Source organism: Daucus carota, chromosome 9, assembly GCF_001625215.2.
Source record: "Daucus carota subsp. sativus chromosome 9, DH1 v3.0, whole genome shotgun sequence".
NCBI classification, from domain to species: Eukaryota; Viridiplantae; Streptophyta; class Magnoliopsida; order Apiales; family Apiaceae; genus Daucus; species Daucus carota.
This window is the reverse complement of record NC_030389.2, coordinates 11,408,081-11,426,800: the sequence shown is the minus strand read 5'-3', so window position 1 is coordinate 11,426,800 and position 18,720 is coordinate 11,408,081. Positions and strand designations below refer to the sequence as shown.

The 18,720-nt window shown below is 35.4% G+C and overlaps 1 protein-coding gene across 1 annotated transcript; it reads left to right on the top strand.

The window, feature by feature from the left end:
• Positions 1–6,153: 6,153 nt before the first annotated feature.
• On the top strand, positions 6,154–14,816 carry LOC108202287 (probable carboxylesterase 2). The gene is made up of 2 exons (XM_017370674.2): positions 6,154–6,517; positions 13,987–14,816. The coding sequence occupies exons 1-2, from the start codon at positions 6,154–6,156 to the stop codon at positions 14,814–14,816; spliced, it is 1,194 nt and encodes a 397-aa protein (XP_017226163.2).
• The last annotated feature ends 3,904 nt before the right edge of the window (positions 14,817–18,720 follow it).

The following is an 18,720-nucleotide window of genomic DNA, read 5'->3' as shown; positions in this document are numbered from 1 at the left end:
TGAAACAAATTCAATTCGTTGCAGGACAATGACAATGAGTTTAGTGCCAATCATAGCAATGTCCAACTAAATATATATTTTGTATGCAATTATAGTTTTTATTTGTTAGTATTTCGGTGATTGAACACCAATATTATGGAATTATTATTTTATGTTATGCAGGATTTAGACATTTTACTTGTTGTTCACCGATTTAGAAGTGGATGACAGGATAAGGAGAGAAAATGAATGTGCAGGACAAATATCTACAGCCCTTGGATGGGTAAGAAATGGATGGTTGTCTCTAAAGCCTCCACAAAAATCAGTCTTCATTCTCTCTCTCTCTAATATATATGATATATAATATATAATAGCAGCAGTGTACACATATATTACATATTGGGCCCAATCCTAAGTAGCCCATTTACCACACCCTACTTTCTATTATACCGATTCTAACAATCTAACCCTAATCACATAATCTATCGACTATCGCCTCTTTCTTCTCTACAGTCTACACTCAAGTCTCAACGTCTCAAACACTCGCCACCACCCACCACTCAGATTTTCTAAATTCGATCGGTATCATATCTTCTAAATTCGGCTATCAATCTTAAACTGGATTCAGAATCGGGTAAATCTCATTCTCTCGATCAATATTTGAGAAACATAAGGTGTTCGATAAATTATCTTGAAGACTTTTTACCCTTAACTTCGAGTTATATTAACGAGTTATTGATTCCTTTCATGTTCATTTGCAGATTACATGAAAAGTGGAAGTGAAAATAAACATAACAATACTGGATCTGACGATTTGTGCCCGATTCACGCCTAATGGGTAAGCCATTGCCATATATTTACTTTTTATTTTAGATTTGTTTTTATTTGTATATATTTGGATTTAATCTAATACTGGGTTTTATTTTTGGCTTTCGATCTAAGATATAAAGTTTCCAATTAAGCCTCAATTTATTGTTTTTAAGTGTAAACACTATATCACTATCGTCCACAACAATCATTGTTATGATGTTCTCGATATATCATAAATCAGACGATTTGTGCCCGATTCATGCCTAATCGGTAAGCCATTGCCATATATTTACTTCTTATTTTGGATTTTTTTTGTTTGTACTTATATTGATTTAATTTAATGTTGGGTTCTGGATTTTGAGTTTCGATCTAAGATATAAAGTTTCCAATAAAGCCTTAATCATCTATCATATATTTAACGATTTTTATCCGATTCATGCCAATTCTGTAAGCCACCATCATATATTTACATCTTGTTTTGGATTTCTTCCTGTTTGTACATATTTGGGGTTGATTGAATGTTGGGTTTTGATTTTTGAGTCCGGATCTAAGATATAAAGTTTTCAATAAAGCATACATTGGTCATGATATAATTACATGAAAGCCTTGGCATGACACACTTTGATCATCTTTTAATTGCATATAATTGCATACATCTTTGTATTTTTTAAACTAGTCCTTGAAATTTTATATTGTAAAAATAATTTGTTGTTCATTGTATTTCAGTATATGTGAAAGAATTATTCTAAACAATGAAGAAATTGCTCCAGCGTGACTTAAAATGCCTCCTGCACACATGTGCTAAGCAGGTAATATCCTTTATTATAGTTAATATGTTGTACCAGTTATTCTTTTTTAATATAGTAAAATGTGTTGTTAAAATTTTGTTATAAATATTTTAAATTGATGGAATTTTTTGTGAATATTGATGATGGAGGAATTCGGTAATCAACAAAGATGAGGTTTGTTGCTGGAATTAAGATATGTGACGGTGGTTTTGCTGTCGGAGTGTGGTGGTTGTGTGTTTAGGGGTGACTGAGATTAAAAGGATAACTAGTTGCTCTCGTGCTCTCAACTCTCGATCTATCCCTCTATTCTATAGAGATCAAGTCAGACGTAGTTCTAAGAGATCAGGACACATAATTCGATTAGAAGTAGGCTTCCTGGAGATAAGAACCACTAAGGCACTGACTTATCCACTAATCTTCTAAAGTATTTATGAGTCTTCCAAAGTGGTGTTGATATGCTCGGAAGGAGAGTTCTACTCCGCTAAGGACTAGCCCTGAGGCGAACTACCTGATTCCTAGTCCAAGTACATCACGGATACGGCATTACCCCTAACTATCGGAGGTAACACTAAGCGCTACTTTTTGTATCATGGAAGGAGTCGTCTGGTAGAGCCATGATCATCCTTGAGGTGTAAGGGCGATCCATTATCCCCTGGTGAGGATACTCACCAGTATACAGGGCGAGGTCTCCCTCTAAACAATCAGGACATACGATCGTCTCAATCCCCCGATGAGGGTAACTCACCATAATACAGAATCCAGACATGTGACCGTTCTACATACCACCCCCGAGGGCCTTCTAGGGACGATCAAAAAACCGCATAAAATGCTTGTACCGCACCACACCGCACCGGAAAACATGGTTTTCAATTTTCATGGTGCGGTTGCGGTTTAATTTTTTCACAAACCGCGCGGTGCGGTGCGGGTCGCGGTTTGACATATTATGTGTGCGGTTCAAACCGCACCGTAATATAATAGCATATATAAATATAGTAATAATTGTTAAATAAGATCATATTATATGCATATGTATATTATTTATAATTATGTTATGTATGTATTTGTCAAAGGTCTTCAAATAATAATTAATTATTATTTTATAAATCTGATAGTACTATTATACCAAATTTTATAAAACAATTGTATTTTAGTATTATATGTCTCTTATTACTCATTATTATTTTATTTACACTTTTACTTATATGTTTTAGTTGTTGTAGCTCTGAAATGATAAATATCATATATAATTGCTTTAATTTTTTAGTTTCCATATATTTAAATTTTTTCATAATTTCAACTAAAAATATGTATTCTTAAGTGCAAACCGCACTGCACCACACCGCATTTTTGTGATGTGGTTTACGTGGTTTTATGCTAGCGCGGTGCAGTTGCGGTTTGAATATTAAACCAAACCGCATGTGCGATTTGATTTGCGGTTTTAGAGAAAAACCGCACCGCCCGCACTGCGATCACCCCTAGGGCCTTCAATGAGAATTTTGATCACTTCAAGCCCCCACACTATAATCGGACAATTCCATTGTGCTATGAGCGGAAAATTGTATATTGAGAATTGTAGACCACGCCGGATGGGCTCCTGGATGCCTAGGTCTTCATATCCCCGGAGGGGTGATCTTCGTATTTCTCGAAAGGGTAGTCTTCATGTCCCCCAGAGGGGTTGTCTTCGATATTATCCCCTAGAGGGGTATTCATTCATATCTAAGCATTTAAAAACTGATTCTCAATAGCCGCGTCCCTAGAGGGCGCGCCCTCTCTTGATGCTCCTTACCACACCACAACTTAGCCAAGCCACAAAGAGTACTGTCTATTAGTCATGGGCTGAGCCATTCCAAGATCATCGAATGAAAGACACCCTTTCTATAGGGAAGGGCCTCTCCATCATTGGATGTGCCCTCAAGGGACGCACCCTCTCCATCAAAGGATGCGCCTTGAAGGGACGCACCCTCTCCATCAGAGGATGCGCCCTAAGGGACGCACCCTGTCCGCGCAGGTGACTCTTCGTTACCAGATCATAAACATGAGGTACTTCCATTATGGGGTAGTGCCCGCCCACATTGGCCAAGCCCTTCAAAGGACACGACCTTCCATAGAGGACGGGCCCTTCAAAAGCCACGCCTTTTGACATAGGCCGAGCCCTTCCAGGGCCGCGTCCTTCCACATAGAGGTCGAGCCCTTAGAGGGTCGGCTCCTTCAACAGCTAACCCCTTAGAGGGAGTGCCCTTTCTTTATGAAGGTGTTGTTCGTTACATTCTTTAGTCTATTAGACATATGAAATCAAGGTTCGTTGATCATGATATGGCCTAATAGCAACTGTACAACTTTTCTTATAACAAGTTGTCTTCAATATTCTCCAGAGGGGTTGTCTTTTCAACAACATACTCTCCCATAGGAAGAGCCTTCTTCATAATAGAAATAATTTCATATGAACCAGATGCAGGCCCCTAAGGGCGCCCCCCATGTTTCAGACATGGATTCACCTTCTTGTCTAACTATCTACCAAGTAGCACGTACTTCCTCAAGGGTCGCGCCCCTCCTTATGACAATCCAGCCGGATACATACCCGACCGAATACTTAGCCAATCCAGTCAGGTACATACCAGGCTGAATAAGGGCCTAGCTAAATTTATATTTGTCTATATTAGCTAGGTACGTACCCGGCCCAACAAGAGCCTAGCTAAATTTGTCCATAACAAATACACCCACACGCGCACACACTTTTCATTTGTCAAAGAAGTATATATATTTTGTATTAATATAAAAACTCAATTGATGAGAATCTTAAATCTTAAATTTAATTAACATGCCTTTTGTTTTTGATATAAATACATCAATAAACACAAACTTTTGTAATAATTGTCATACTTTCCCCTAACAATATTGATGTAAGTTCAATTATTTTATATTTATATGTTTAAAGCATATTTTCCAAGTGTATTGTATTTTAAAGTAATATTGTAATGTAAAAAATGTGAAATTGTTCATGCAACTGCATATTCTTTTCATATCTTATCAATCATACGCTTTTTCTTACTAATTGTTTAAAAGATTTATAATTACTATGCACGTAGGTACAAAATATTCATGCTAATTATATGGACAGAATGATGTATATATGATGTGTGTATATATATATATATATATATATATATATATATATAATGTCATGACATACAAACCACACCTACAATATATATATATATATATATATATATATATATATATATATATATATATATATATATATATATATATATTTTGAGCGTGTGAATGTAAATATGCATTAGGATGCCTTCGTAGAGGAGAATATAATCTAACCAAAACACAACAGTGAGACATAGTGTATTTCACAAAAATTATGTATCAAAATGATCCACAACTTAGTCTAAAATACAAAGTTTAGCAAATGATTTTCTTGACCTTATAAGTTGTAATGCTAAGCCCCGTCTAATTATAGATAAATTTTAAGCGTTGTGCGAATATAAATAGATAACTGTTTTTTTCCTCTTTTTAATGAAATATTACACAATATACCGTTTAATCATAATATATTTTGACTTTCACCTTTGATCCAAAAATATGCTCTTTTAAAACTGTTTCCCCAGTTCCATCTCATCTAAATTGCTGCTTGAATATATTACAAGCTCATTTATTTGTTATGTAAGTAACAGAATATGTTTTTTTTACAAATTATGTAAAGAAGTGAAAATTTGTTAGATTTTACTCATAGAACGGAGAATGACTGATGGCTGGGTATCAGTTCTGATTGTTTTATCGAATGTGGATACCTGGGTTCAGAGCCAGCACATCTTGAGACTGAAAGCGATTACCATCTAGGTATGTCGAGGTATACACTAGGAGCGAAGAACCCAACTCTACTTCTATACAAGGTGACTTCCAAGAAGAGGCCAATATATCTCAGATAATCTAGCTCATTTTTTTAAAAAAATATTGCTAGCAATTGCTCCCCACTTCAGCTGGTTCATTTTTCATTTTCGTGTTACCCAAGGTAATCTAGGTGAACTATTTTATTAGCAATTATCTTTTGTTATGACAATAGATCGCAGTTTTAGTTTCACCGCCTCTCTTGGTTTATGTTTCTTTACTTTTTAAAGCAAGTGTTGTATAACGTCTTAACCAAACGAGTGAAATCTTTTACCTCGAATAATTCTCCAGCCTCTTTGAGTAAAGTTCCCAGGTTAGTCCTACCGATATGGTTGACTTCCTTCAATCAGTTGGAGGCACAAATTCAAGTAGAAAATTTTGATGTGTTAAGGGTGCTTCCTCCTCAAATTCATCTGGATGAAGCGATCATCCAGGAGTATGATAAGATTTTAAAAAAGCATATGTATAAATGCCTACTTCACCTTATGAATGATTCATAGTTGCAAGACTTCAATAAATTCTTGCATTTTTTGCTTGCTTCTAGGAGGATCCTTTCACACTTGAAGTCTTGCATTTTTTGCTTGCTTCTAGGAGGATCCCTTCACACTTGCATTAGGGATTCTTAACTCTTCATAGGGATTTGCCAAACTTAACTAGTAGAGTCTATGAGCTTCACATGGAAGTGCACTGGGGCATGGTTATGCCTCTCGCGAGGTCCAAGGAGATAGAGTTGCTGAAGAGCATCTTGGGCAAATATCTTCTGGTCGCAGATAATCTGGTGAAGTTAGAAAAAGACAAAGATGCCAACATTCTTGGTATATCTAGGCTTCAAATGAGGAATGAACAACTAAATGAGGAAGTCATAAATCTTAAAGGGGAAGCGGCTGAGAATGTTATTTGGGACAGTGGCATATTGTGTAATGATGAAGTATGGAAGTTGGAGCAGAAGATAGATCATACCTTAGATGAGATAGTTAGACTCCATGCTAGTAATGAAGCCATAGATGCCAAAATTATCAATTTTCAAATGAAGCTAAGATGTTAGTGAAGGATGCCAATGCTCAACATTATAAAGTATTAAACCTTGAGGCGGGCAGCCGCATGTTATGGAAATGTCGAGAATGCTATGGATAGGTTGGATTATATGGAGCTAAAATGGAAGCAACGTGTGGAATAACTAGACTATTAATTCAAATTAACTTTATGTTGTATAGTACGCATGCACTCAATAGTCTAGTGATTCAACACGTTGCTTCCATTTTAGCTCCATGTGAGCTAACCTATCCATAGCATTTCAACATTTCCCTCATATGCGGCTGCCTGTCTCAAGGTTTAGTACTCTATAATGTTGAGTATTGGCATCCTTATGTAACATCTTTGCTTTATCTAAAAAATTAATAATTTTTGCACTTATGGCTTCATTACTGGCCTGGAGTCTAACTTTCTCATATGAGATATGATCTATCTTCTACTCCAGCTTCCATAATTCATCATTACACAATTTGCCACTGTCCCCAACAATATTATTAGCCGATTCCCTTTTAAGATTTGTGACTTCCTTATTTAGTTGTGCATTCGTTATCTGAAGCCTAGATATACCAAGCATGTTGGCGTCTTTCTCTTTTTCTAACTTCACCAGATTATCTTCGACCTGACGATATTTCCCCAAGATGCACTTCAGTTCCTCTCACTCCTTGGACCTCACGAGAGGCATAATCATGCCCCGATGCACTTCCTTGTGAAGCTCATAGACTCTACTGGTTAAGTTTGACAAATCCCTACGAAGAGTTAAAAATCCCTGCTGCAAGTGTGAAGGGATCCTCCTAAGGCAAGCAAAAATTGCAAGACTTTATTGAAGTCTTGTAAAAACGAATCATTCACAAGGTCAAGTAGAGCGTCCAGACATGTGCTTTTTCAAAATCTACTCATACTCCTCGATGATTTCTTCATTCAGATGAATTTGAAGAGGAAGCACCCTTAACACATCAAAAATTTCTTCTTGAATTTGTGCCTCCAACTGATTGAATAAGTCAACCATCTCGGTAGGGACTGACTTGGGAACTTGACTCGAAGGGCCTGGTGAATTATTTGAGGTAAAAGATTTCACTGGTGTGGTTAAGACCTTAGAAACCTCTTGCATCAAAAAGTAAAGAAACATGAATTATGGGAATAGGGGAACAAGTAAAACTGCAATATATTTCCATAACAAGAAGGCTAAGAAAATAGTTGATCTGTATTACCTTGGATAACAAGAAAAAGATGAAGCAGCTGAAGTGGGGAGCAATTGCTAGCAATATTTAAATAAAATAAAAAATTGAGCCAAATTACATGAGATATATTGGCCTCTTCTTGGAAGTCACCTTGTATTGAAGTAGGGTTGGGTTCTTGGCCGCCTAGAGAGTACCTTCAGCATACCATGATGGTAATCGCTTTCTGTCTCAAGATTTGTTGGCTCTGAACCCAGGTATCCACATTTTATGAAAGAATCGGAATTGATACCCATCCAATCAGTCATTGTCTCTGTTCCATGAGTCAAATATAACAAATTTTCACTTCATTACATAATTTGTAAAAAGAAAAGATATTATGCTACTCACATAACAAAAAAAAGAGCTTGACATACAAGAAAAAGAGCAGTTAAGATGAGATGTAACTGGGGAAGTAGTTTTATAAGAGCACAGTTTTATATCAAAGGTGAAAGTCAAGATATATTATGATTAAACTGTATATTGTCGTGGGATGATCACCTAGTTTAGATCGTAGCGTCTTATCAATTTCCAATTCTATAAAGAGCACCTATTCTGCTTAAATCATACTGTGTTGATCAACCTTTTATTGCATATTGAGATTTTGTTATACTTTCCATGCTCTATATATTGTCCATAAACTTTCTGTTGGTTTGGATTATATGTACTTGCTGGGATTTTTTCTCAATCTTTTAACTCTATTTTACAATGAAACCAGATGAAAAAGTTAATTTAAAAACATACATTAATAGTTTTTAATATTTTAGGGTTCATATTTGGATTTTAGAATGATTTATTCATACTTAAAATTGAATTAATTTTAAAAAAATTTAAACAAAATAATATACAAAACGCAACTTAAAGTTGCATTTAGGCTTAAAGACACAACTTCAAGTTGCGTTTAGGCTGTAACACACAACTTAAAGTTGCGTTTTGAGTTTAACGACAACTGAAAGTTGCATTTTATGTTTAACGCAAACCGCACTTGTGTTTTGGAATGACAATGAGGGCTTTTTTCGACGATCGTGACTTTGAAGGTCATACCTGTACATAAATTGACTCCCAAGTCTAACACCCGCAATTTCTGTCACTACATGCCGAGGTGAGAAATTACCGAGCGAAAACGAAGAAGAAAGAGATAAGAATAGTGTGCATGCGTGAAGAAATGGGGACGGTCTGACCCTTTTTATAAAAAAAGCAGGGGCAATTTGGTAATTTCACAATGCTGCTTTATAGCATAAATTGATTAAATACAATTTACTTTATAAAATAGTTTCTTCCTTAATAAAAATTATACAAAATTCATTTTCTAAATAACAAAATAACATTTTCATCCTTCCCACATTTGTGGTCATATGTTATTATTATTGGTTTTTAAAAAAATTTACATATTTATTCATGAATTTCGCAAAGAAATGTGATTAAATATGATTTTATTAGAAAAACTGCATGTAGTTCAAAATAAATTCACCAACTATTTTAAAACGTATCCAAATTTCTAAAGCAAATTTTACAAAAGATTTTATATTTTTAGGCTATCACAAGATTTCATACAAATATAGAAATAATTAAATATAAAATTTAAATAATTTAGATCGATAAACACGTAGCAAATTATAAATCCACACAGGATCAATTTAAAGTTCATCCACTAGAATAAGAAATAATATTCTATTAATATAATAATAATTTATAAATCCGTATCTTTTGGATATTACATTCTCTCACAAGATATTATAATCACATAGAATTGTTAAAATATTAATTGAGATACAGATTCATGAAATTATAATTTATTATAATCAAGATAAATAATATAACAATGTGAAATTAAAATTTCTCGAAACGAAAATGGTCATCTAATTATTGTTAGAGCATCCCCAAGGTAATGTGTATAATGGTTGTCTATTTTCCTTAGATAAATTAATCATGTAAATTATTTGCTAAAGGGACTAAGGATTATGCCAATGGAATTATTTATATTCATCGTTATGTAAAATTATACCTAAAATTATCTAGATGCTGGCAGTTCTTCTTCCTATAAAGTATGTTCTTTATTTGTCCTTTTATCTTGATTCGACTTATCTCTTTTGTTGTTTAATTTGTCCTCACACATTCAGTTTGCAAATTTGCTAATTCGATGATTATTCACATCTCTATTATCTGCCCACCTATAACAGTTACCCCGCTGCTTCATATAAGTGTGTTGATGGGAATCAGCCCTACTATTCTACATTTGGATATTAACAGAATGCGGATGTGTATGGATCAGAAGTCATGCGACAATACTACTTGAATGCGACAAGTGAGCAGGGCTGGAATTATACACCTGTTTACTCTACTCATTACATAAAACAAGTTGTGTTGTCCTAGTGTTATGATCTTATAGGCTTGGTTTTCGGAACTTCTTTTTGTGCATGCATGTTTTCCCTCCTCCTTCATCTAAAACACTGATAGTCCTGTCTTTTTAATTGACTACCACGCGAAAATATATGTATCTCTTGATCTGTTTATTTTCATATAATAAGAAATTTACATGCAGAACAGTTTAATTTTGTCCAATTATGATCCGCGAGACGACATCTTCAGTTTAACAAGAAGAGATCACTGTTGTCAACTTGCATATATCATTCGTGTACTTGAGACCTTAGGAAATGGGGAGAAATATAAAAAAGCAACAAGAGTTGTTATCAGTGTTCTGTAATTGGTTGCTTTTGTTGGAATAATCTTAAATTTAGGTGTTATTAATTATTTGTTTTATTTGTTTTATTTTAAATATGTGAGTCAGTTGTTTAGTTTGCTGGCAAACGTTGTGTCAATGGTATTGTCTGAGTATGAATAGGTCTTGGTTTGTTTAGCTATTTTACACGATCAGTTGGATAAGTGTAGGTAGTGGAGTATTGGTAGGAGTGGTTCCTATTTTGTAGGAGTAGCAGTTGAGTTTTTTAATATATGTATGCATCGAGTCTGTATTATATAGGTGTGGAAGTTAATATAATTTTTGCGTGTGTTTTCTCTGCAAACACTTGTGTGTATTGATCGTAAACCTGGAAATTGTGTGTGTGTGTGTTTATATTGTTAAACAACATTTGGTATCAGAGCTACCGATCGATCTTTGGAGGCATAACAGATGGTTTCCAAGAAGGTGGTGGTTCATTTATCAGCAGTGTAGCAGCAGAGCTTATAGAGTGGCAGTAGATGTATAAAGCAGTTTGAGGGAGCCGGAAAAGAAAGAGTGAGAACAAAAGGTTGGTTTTGATAGAGTGTGCCAACCAAGTCTTCCATGAAATGCAGGAGAGATCATCATGTGCAGTATGTGATGCATATGAAGTTCTTTCTTTAGTCTAAGTGTCAGACGGGCGTGCTAGACGGGCAAATTTGAAGTGCGATACTGTCAAAGAAGTCATAGCCATACGGGCTCAGAAGTAATAGCCATACGGGCTCAGAAGGATAGCCATACGGGCTCAATTTAAAAGCCATACGGGCTTGGGAAGAATAGCCATACGGGCTCGGGAAGAATAGCCATACGGGCTCAGTTTAATAGCCATATGGGCTCAGATTGAAAGGCCACACGGGCCAATACAGAATGTCACATGGGCTCAAGAAAGATCATGCCAGACGGGCAAAACAAAAGGCCAGACAGGCTAGCCAGACGGGCCAACCAAACGGGTTAAGATGAAAGCCAGACGGGCGGACAAATTTAAGATTAAGGGGTTGATTGTTGGAATAATCTTAAATTTAGGTGTTATTAATTATTTGTTTTATTTGTTTTATTTTAAATATGTGAGTCAGTTGTTTAGTTTGCTGGCAAACGTTGTGTCAATGGTATTGTCCGAGTATGAATAGGTCTTGGTTTGTTTAGCTATTTTACACGATCAGTTGGATAAGTGTAGGTAGTGAAGTATTGGTAGGAGTGGTTCCTATTTTGTAGGAGTAGCAGTTGAGTTTTTTAATATATGTATGCATCGAGTCTGTATTATATAGGTGTGGAAGTTAATATAATTTTTGCGTGTGTTTTCTCTGCAAACACTTGTGTGTATTGATCGTAAACCTGGAAATTGTGTGTGTGTGTGTTTATATTGTTAAACAACAGCTTTCAAGTTTGAAAGACGTGGCTCAATGGTCAAATGCTACTATAGCAAAAACATAGACAAAACAAAGGCAGAAAATCTTCCAACTGCTGTAAACATAGTGCAACACAAGAAATTCATATAGATGAACGAATTCTACTAGACCTACACCATTTTGAATGTGAGTGATTGCTAACAAATACAATCTTTCAAAATACCCTCTAAGGAGGACAATCCCAGTCAAGAGAGACATCACATAAGAGCATGTAAGAGTGCTCCTAAAAACTTATTATTCTATTCAAATGATAATTTGTTATTATTGATATTATTTCATCTAAAATAAAATTGAGATCGTAATTTGTTATAATCTTTTGATATCATCATTTAGAAGAATATTAATATTAATTTATTTGATTGTATTTTATAATTTTACTCACTCCAAAAAAGTCAACAATTAATTATTTAAAATTAAAAATTTAAGTGTTACCCATGTGCGAAGCACGGGTAAGAAATTTCTACTAAAAAATTATGAGATTTTGTATACAGACAAATCGTCTAATTAAAACCCGTCATTTGGTTTGAAGAGCTGCCTACTCTCATTTGTTTCTGTCATTTCTCAACCCTTTTGTTTTCTTTCATTTTCGTTGATTTTTTTTCACATTTTTTTGATTGTTCGTGTATCTATGCTTTTGAAGTGGTTGTTTTGTCCATCCATCCTCCTGGAGTGTTTCATTCATTAAGGGTTGATTCTTTCGACATGTCTATATCTGGCATCCGACATGTATATAATTGTGGTGCCGCTTCTCTAATCTCAGTTTGTATGATTAGGGTTTTTGAACATAGGTTTAATAAGAAAAAAGGTTTTTATATGATAAGATTGATGTTGCTGCTTTTTGGATGTTGGTGAAATTCGGATAGCTCGAAATATCATTGATTTCATTTTTACCTTTAAAATTTTTTAAATTATATGTGTTAAATTAATGAACAAAAAATAAAACAATTAATTATTTCAATTATATTATTTGTTTACCAACATGTATCGGATGTGTGTGGGGTGGGGTTGTGTGGGGTGGGGTGGGGTGTTTTGCCGCGACTCGGATGTGTGTGGGGTGGGGTTGTGTGGGGTGGGGTGGGGTGTTTTGCCGCGACTATATTTTATCCTAATGTCTTTCTTTTCTAAAAAAACAATCATTTGTTAAAGAATTGGTGCAAAATGTTGGTATGCAGCCAGCCCTACTCTAGCTAGAATATCGTGGGCCAGGTTTGATAAGGTCTCTTCGTCGGAAAATAGTTTACAGTATTGTATAAAATAAATCATAACGCAGTTCATGTCTTCCAAGTTAAAACGTTGACGGGGTGTCCTTGTTAGAAGATTGATATTTTATTACAAAATAATTCATTTTTCAAAATTATTTATAAAAATATAGTCAAAATTGTAAAAAAGTTTAATATATCATGTTTTTTGACTGCGAGATTGCAAATGAAGTTATACAGTAGTTTTAAAATAATTTATAAAGTGGAAAAAAAGGCCCAAATATACGGTCCTTTTCAAAGAAAATAATTTTATGAATGGCCAATATATAAGCTACCACATTCACGCATATAAGAGCATCTCCAACGGAGTTGACTATAATCGTTGGCTAAATTAAATCTGTAAGACATTAGGTAAAATTTGTTTAATCTGTAAGACATTATGCTTCAATGGTATTGACTATATTGGTTGGCTATAATTTAAAAATAGTATGTTATTAATATTTTAAAATTTTAAAATAGAATATATCAGTTCAATATGGTAATAAATGTTGTGCAATTTTTCAACAGATTTCTTACAGACCTGTAGAGGTTCGACACATATAGAGGAAGTTGGCTAAAATTATAGACAACAGATAGGTGTGGTTGGAGTGTGAATTTTTCATGAGGTTGGCTAAAAATTTTATTTTTAGTATGTCAACTAACATTTTAGCTAATGGTTTTGTACGGTTGGTGATGCTATAAAGTTCCACACTAGTACTCAACTCTAACACCATCCTCTTCCTAATATATAAAATTCTCATTTTGATCAGCCACTCGTGGATCCTTACAATGATGACATAGTCCATGACTTTTACCCTCTTCTTCAGGTCTTTAAAGACGGCCGGATCCACTGATTCAGAGGAATCGAAACAGTCCCTGCTTCAGTCGATCCTGCCACAGGCGTCCACTCTAAGGATGTCAAAATTAGTGACTCTGTTTCCGCCAGACTTTACGTCCCGAAGTCTGTTGATTCTGATCAGGAGCTTCCACTTCTTGTTTATTTTCATGGATATTTTCATGGAGGAGGTTTCGTGATCGGAACCGTCTTCTCGCCTCTTTACCAGATTCATCTCAACTACCTTGTGGCTCAAGCAAACATTATGGTGGTCTCAGTTGATTACCGCAGAGCACCCGAGCATCCTCTGCCAGCCGCGTATGAGGACTCATGGGAGGCTTTGCACTGGATCGCTTCTCATTCGCGAAGAAGCGGTCCAGAGCCCTGGCTTAATGAGTATACTGATTTTGAAAGCTTGTTTTTTGCTGGTGACAGTGCAGGGGCTAATATAGCGCACAACATGGCTATCCGTGTTGGGACCGAAAAGCTGGAGGGCTATAATGTGGAAGGAATTGTGCTGGTGCATCCGTACTTTTGGGGACGAGAAGCGTTGAGTGGTGAGCCTGTGGAGCCTCAGAGCAGGGACTTTCTAGACAGGTTGTGGAGTTTTGTCAAGCCGAGTACTATAGGGTTGGATGACCCGTGGATCGATCCGAGTAAGGATCCGAGTTTATCGAGCCTCGGATGCAAGAGAGTGATGATATTTGTGGCGGGGAAAGATGTTCTGAAGCAGAGGGGATTGTTTTACCAAGAGGTACTGGAGAAAAGTGGTTGGGGAGGAGAAATTGAAGTTGTTGAGACGAAAGATGAGGATCATGTGTTTCATTTGTATAATCCCACAACAGACAATGCTGTGTCATTGGTTAGGTCAATTGCATCTTTTGTAAATGAGTGAGGGCAAATCGATGTGAGTTTGTATCTTAGTTACTCGAATTCGGCAAATGTATTGAATAAATTCCCAGCTGTTTATAAATAAGAATGCTTCTTTTAGTTTATTGTGGGAATAAGAATATGCTTATATTCATCCTTCACTATTGCACTTGAATTTGATTTTTCTATGAAAGCAATTTAATTTCGACAGCTTATAGTCGTCGGTAGTTTATACTTTTCTATATATAATCTAAATCACAATATATCAGTAAGTCCGGACCTGGTTCTGCCACTGCATAGCCGGACATTGAGGAAAGGTGAGAAACTGAAGAAATATGAAATTATAACCGGTACGAATGTAGATTCTGCAAAACCATGTAATGACTGAATGTCCTGAAACCAACGACTGATAAGAAGATTGTAGTTTTAACGGACATGAAGTGATTATGATCTTATTGAAAAGATGATAGTATATTCAAGTGCATCCCTTTGATGAGCCGTGATTTGGTCATTTTCTAAAAGATTTACTTTTGCTGCTGATGTTAACCATGATCGGTTAACCCAAAGAAACAAGAGGAAATAAAGTAACAGTATTAAATTTAAGAGCTCAGAATTCAGATTCTCAGAAAGCGAATAATTAGAATCTACCGTAAACCCAAAACGGAGAAACATATACGCAACACCGATTGAGTGACAGATCCTTTTTCAAGAAAAATCGAACTCCAGTACGTCCAAACTCACTTGCCTCTTTCATTTTTTAAAGTTTTAGCCGAGGGTCATAGGTGAACGTGAAGATGATAGCAAGAGGCTGAGGTGTGTTTTTAAACCTTATGTACTACTAATTGACAAATCAGGTTAGCAAATGGAGTACCACCCTTAAGAGCAAGTCCAATGCAAGATGCAAAATAACTATAGCTATTGTTATAATTTAGCACCAAAAAATGTTTTTTATTGCTAAAATAGAATTTCAACTCCAATGCTAGATGCATTTTGCATCCAAATAATTCCAAAGTTACATAACTTTAGTCCCTCGCTCCTAAACTTTATTTAAAGTTCACCACTATACATACTCATTATAGTTAGTTGATGATGTGGCATGGATGAATGCATAAATGCATCCTTGGTTTCAAATTTAGAACCAAGGATGCATATATGCATATTTGCATCCAAATACAGAACTCCATTGGAGTTGGGATTTTTAACATTTGATTTCAAATTATAAAAATGGCACCACTTATAACATTGCATTGGACTTGCCCTAACTACTACCTCTGCTAGTTCTATATTCTAGAAGCATAAGTGGGCAACTACGGGAAAATATCGATATTTAAAGTTATTTCTAATTCTCTCGAATATTATCTCAAAACGATTATAGTCGAAAAATGTGGCCCGGAGATGCAAAGTGAGGCAAGTTTTAAAAACTTGAAACACCAACATAATTAGTAATCCTTTATGTTACTAGGACTTGGCTGTAAGTGTCTAAATTGGATATGTGTCTGAGTGTCAAACTCAATAATATTTTGAAAATTTTAAATGTTTATCAACCTAAAATAAGTGTTAGAGTGTCCATACTGATATCTGAATGTCGAGTGTCTGACACGAATACTCGAGATAAAATGAAGAGTCAGGATAACGCAGGCACTCCTATTAAATTGGATACATTATATTTTACCAGATGCAAATACTGAGGTTCAAACAACAGGTCGAGCGTTAAGCAACAGGTCCTCCAAACGAAATGTTATGGATAAAATTATATCTAAACAATATATTGCGGGCACGAGTATGTATCTTTTTCAAGATTTGGTTGTGACGTTTAGTCATTTAAATGCTCATACGACACCGGAATCTTCAACATCTTACTACTAACATAGAGGGTACCATTTGAGATTCTATTGCAGAATAGATATTTTCTGTTGAGCAGTTGCAAAATTGTTTAATAAATTTAGAAACAGCTTTTCTAAATTGTTTACTTATGTCAACTAAACCTGTCTTGTAGCGTCCCTTGCTTGATGTAAAAGAAGAACATCCTTTATAAAACCTGTTAGTAGCTGATTTGTATTTGTATGAGGAGTTCTTCCTGACACTCATGTTTCCAAACTTCTTGGCAAACGGAGCAAGTGATTCATCTTTAAGCTGTTCTAGTTCTTCCTTTGTATAGAACTCATCTTCACCACTAGATGAAACAGTGGATCCCATCACAGGTACAACAAAATCCTGAGTGGACTTAAAATGCACAACAACAACCTTCTCTTCTTTCTTAGCTGGAGATTCAACAATTAGAGCCTTTGAAGTACCAACTGTCTTTCCCCAACCATATCTCTGTTTGGTTTGATCTTGTTCCAGTTCATAGGTCTTCAATACTCCATAGAGTTTTTCCAGGGATATCTATTGCAAATCCCTACTTTCGCTTATAGTAGTGACTGTGTTCTACATGCTCAGGGAGTTTTAAAAGAAACTTCAAGTTGATCTCTTTATTCCTGTAGTATTTTCCATTCAGATTCAGATTGTTAAATCTAATGAAAACCTCTTAAATCCAATGAAAACCTCTTCAATTCCTTCTCCTGGATTAAAACCAAACTGTTCCAACTGAGTAGGGATGGGCAGGGGGCACTTCGGGGTCGGGGAGTGCTATCCCCTCCCCCGACCCCGAATTCAATACCCATCTCCGCCCCCGCCCCGAACTCCGAACGGAGATACTTTTCCTCCCCGAATTGGGAATGGGGGCCCCACGGGGATTCGGGGAAATAACTTTATAATATATAATATACTTTTTAATAAATAAATATACTACTAACTCCTAATATACTAATAAAATGATATTATCCCATATTTTCAACATCAAATCGTATTAAAATTGATTTATAATATAAATAAACGACAGTTCTAATATTCTAATATATATTATATATACAATATACTTATAATAGATCAATAAAATTAAAGATTAATTTTTAATTTTAATAATATTATACAAGTTATCTATTCTTAATAATTTATTTAGTATACTATATATATACATATACATACATACATATAGGGCTGAGCAAAACCGAACCAAACCGAACTTACCGAACCGAACCGTACAATTTCGGTTCGGTTTGGTTTGCATTTTTTTAAAATTCCGGTTAGTTCGGTTTTCGGTTATAACCGAACTTTTAGTTCGGTTCGGTCCGGTTTTTTAAACCAGAACTTCGGTTTAACCGAAATAACCGAACTTTTATATATATTTATAAAAATTTTAAATTATATTTATACACAATATAAAATATAAAATATAAAAAATATTCATATACATTAGTACATTACAGCCTTAATGTATTATGACCTAATCCTAATCGGCTAATCGAATACATATCTCACCGCACCCAGCGCCTTGCGCGTGACTACTGACTACCTCACCACAGTCACCACCGCACCGGCGCACCACCTGACCACCGGTACCAGACTTCCGATTCAAGTTCAAGCTCACCTGAAGAGGTCTGGTCTCTCTCTGTGCTACATCATTTTAAGTTTGATACTCCAAGAGAGTCTCTGCTGCTGTCCTGGTCTGTATGCTTAATGCTTGAATCTTGATGCCACCCGATGTTATGCTATTTGCAACCGTCAGAGTTTACATTGAGCCCCAGTAGATTTAACCCCCAGTAGATCTTTTTATGCATTTTTTAATTTGTTTTTAAAGTTCTTTTTTTTATATATAAAGTTTGGTTTTAACCGAACCGAACCGAAAAAACCGAAGTTATTTCGGTTCGGTTCGGTTCGGTTTGAATAATAAGTACGGTTCGGTTCGGTTTCAAAAAATATGAAAGTTCGGTTTTCGGTTATTTCGGTTCGGTTCGGTTTTCGACCGAACCGACCGTTTGCTCAGCCCTACATACATACATACATACATACATACATACATACATACATATATATATATATATATGGGT